The following is a 2,814-nucleotide window of genomic DNA, read 5'->3' on the forward strand; positions in this document are numbered from 1 at the left end:
AAGTTAAATTTTATTCTTTTAAATTTCTGTTATTAATTTTAATAATATATTTATTTTTTAAATAATATATGTATGATAAAAAAATATGTTTATTTGTTTGGAGTACAAATTTTATTATTATATTTGTATGTTCATAATTTTAATTATATTTTTAAATACTTTGAATAGATTTATTTTATTATATTATATTTTACATATAAATATATGTTCCGTAATTAAATAAAGATATATTTTTTAATAAAAAATTTAATAACTAAAATTAACTATTAATTATATGGATAAGCAGTGATATATGACAAAAAGAAGCACTGGCTATACTGGGAATGATGGGCGACGGAATTCAACGACGTAACTAAGGGATGATGCAATAAAGAAATAGAGGTTGTGTGGGAAGGCAGTAGATGGCGATGACGTTGGTGCTTCTTGTCACGAACGCAACGGTGCTTGGAAGGACCAAATCTAGGTGATGAAGTAACAAAAAATGGAGGAGTGGAATGTGCTTCAATTAACGGGAGTGGAGCTTTGATACTTTAAGAATAATAAATTATAAAATAACTCAACTATGGTTAAAATAAGGACCAATCACAATATGACATATAATAAAAGGTAACTTACATGTTATTTTAGAGGGGGTTGGATAGTATTCACCTAATTATAAATATTATATATATAATTATAAATATTAAATTAAATAAAGTAATTTTCGTTATTATCTTATTATCGTAAGTGTATTACTGACACTCGAATAATGTAACTTCACGAAAATAACAATAATGTTTTGAGTATAAAGTGTAATTTTCATGCGTAGTAACTTTCTTTTTAGCAAGGGTGTAACTTAGTCAAACTAACTAGAGTGGTTAATACTTAATAGGAGCTAACTAGGATTAGAAATCTGTTATAACTAATTGGTTAGGTGGTTAATTATTAGTTAGTTGTAACTTGGCAGGGTATAGGTATGATTTGTAATGCTCTTAATAATAATTAACCTCTTTAATGTTCAATATAAATTGTGAGAGAAGAACTAATAATAATTTGCAAAACTTGAAGCGAAAAATATTAGAGAAGAATTATTACTACTAACACATGTGACATTACAATGGCCGAAAGAAATTAAACATATTACATAGCACATCATGATGACAACTAAACCCAAATTCAAAATGCCATGAAACTATGGGAAAATCTTATAGACTCACGCAAGTGGAGCCCACGTAATAACCTTTCCCTTTTTTTTATTCTCAGTAGATAAAGCATGCTATGAAAATGGTCATAAGATATATAATATAATCTCTCAGTAGAAACTGGCTATGATCCGCTTTCATTCTTCTCCATCACATGTGAAACACTTGAGAATTTAATTGATGCTGCAATGTTGAAGAAACCCAACACACCCAAAAAAAAAATCAAGTCAATTTATTACCAATTTTTTCAAACAAATATAATTAGTAATGATGTTGACTGAACATGTGATTAATAAGTAGAGTAATATTTATTTTATGATGGTGACTATATATATATATATCATGTCATTGCTTAAAAATGTATCAAATACAATTAATGTTTTTTAAGATTTCTCAACCTAAATTTATATATTCATTCGATCATCATATTATATATTTTTTAAAAATTGTTCTTAGTAGAAAGGAAATGCATATAACGGCTAAATATTTTATATATTAGTTATTATCAATGAATGAAATACTTTATTCTACTGTGATGATAATGTAATAGACCCAACCTAAAAAGTAAATCTGTTTATGTTTAAATTCAGTCAGATTAATCGTACATATAAAAGGTCCACATTATTAAAAGCGGTTAAAAATTTATTAAATCGTTTAAACGGTCACCTGATTTTAGAAAAAGATCTAGATTAAACTATTATTCTTCAATTTGAAGATGAAAATAAAAAATGATACCGTAGGTTTAATTAATAACTACAGAAATGTTAGAGACAATAAAAACCAATTTAAATTAGTTTAAAATTATCTTATTTTAAATTTGTTAATTATTTTTAAAATAATTTTAAATTATTATCTTTTTAATAGTATTTTTGTAAGAAGAAAAAGTTAAGATTTATTAAAATTTGACTAACAGCTAATCTTGTATGGGATGTTAACACCACATTTGGAAGGGAGTGAGCCAGCATTGGCAAGATTAAGGCCGGGAACTTGACCGGCCGATGATTTAAGGCAAGTGCACACGGTCCTGCGGTCGGCGGGAGTCCTGGCACTGGCAAGGATATTCTTGACCCCTTGGCAACATGTCGGTGCCGGGACTCCCCCGCGCTGCAGGTATCCGAGGCAAGATGTCAAGGAAACGGTCACGGTGCCACACGACATGGCGCCGTGGACCAACGGTGCACTCAACAATGCCATGCACACCATAAGAACAACGCATGTAACCCTAATGCTGGCCATGATGATGAATGATTTAGACTTGATAGAGAATGAAAAGGAAAACAAGTGTTTTTTATTTTGAGGGTGATTGGTTGGTTACACTTGGGTGAATGGTAGTGGTGCAAAGTGTAGGGTTTATATAGAAGGTTTTGGAGTGGGGGTTTTAAATGTGAAAGATAAGGCATGTAATGGAAGTGTCAGCCATGAATGTGGTGGTGGTTGTGCTCAATTCAATGCTTTGTTTCGTACATGGTCTTATCTTTCAGCACCTGGCTTCATCTTAGCCGTTCATTATGATCATCTATTAAATTTGTTAAATATATAATTATTTATTGATTAGTTTAAATTTTTTGACATAAATAATTTTATAATAAAATTAGATAAATTATTATTGATTGAACCATGCTCATAATTAAGT

General features: G+C 29.5%; 1 protein-coding gene across 1 annotated transcript in view; it reads right to left on the minus strand.

Annotated features, from left to right (window-relative positions):
• The window catches only part of LOC127739708 (non-specific lipid-transfer protein 1), a gene marked incomplete in the record, with an annotated part of 22,484 nt that extends 19,970 nt beyond the window's left edge, over nt 1-2,514 (minus strand). Inside the window, 1 exon segment of the mRNA XM_052257293.1 lies at nt 2,093-2,514. Coding sequence (XP_052113253.1) covers nt 2,093-2,417 — 325 coding nt within the window.
• Nucleotides 2,515-2,814: the final 300 nt, after the last annotated feature.

Source organism: Arachis duranensis, chromosome 2 (assembly GCF_000817695.3).
Source record: "Arachis duranensis cultivar V14167 chromosome 2, aradu.V14167.gnm2.J7QH, whole genome shotgun sequence".
NCBI classification, from domain to species: Eukaryota; Viridiplantae; Streptophyta; class Magnoliopsida; order Fabales; family Fabaceae; genus Arachis; species Arachis duranensis.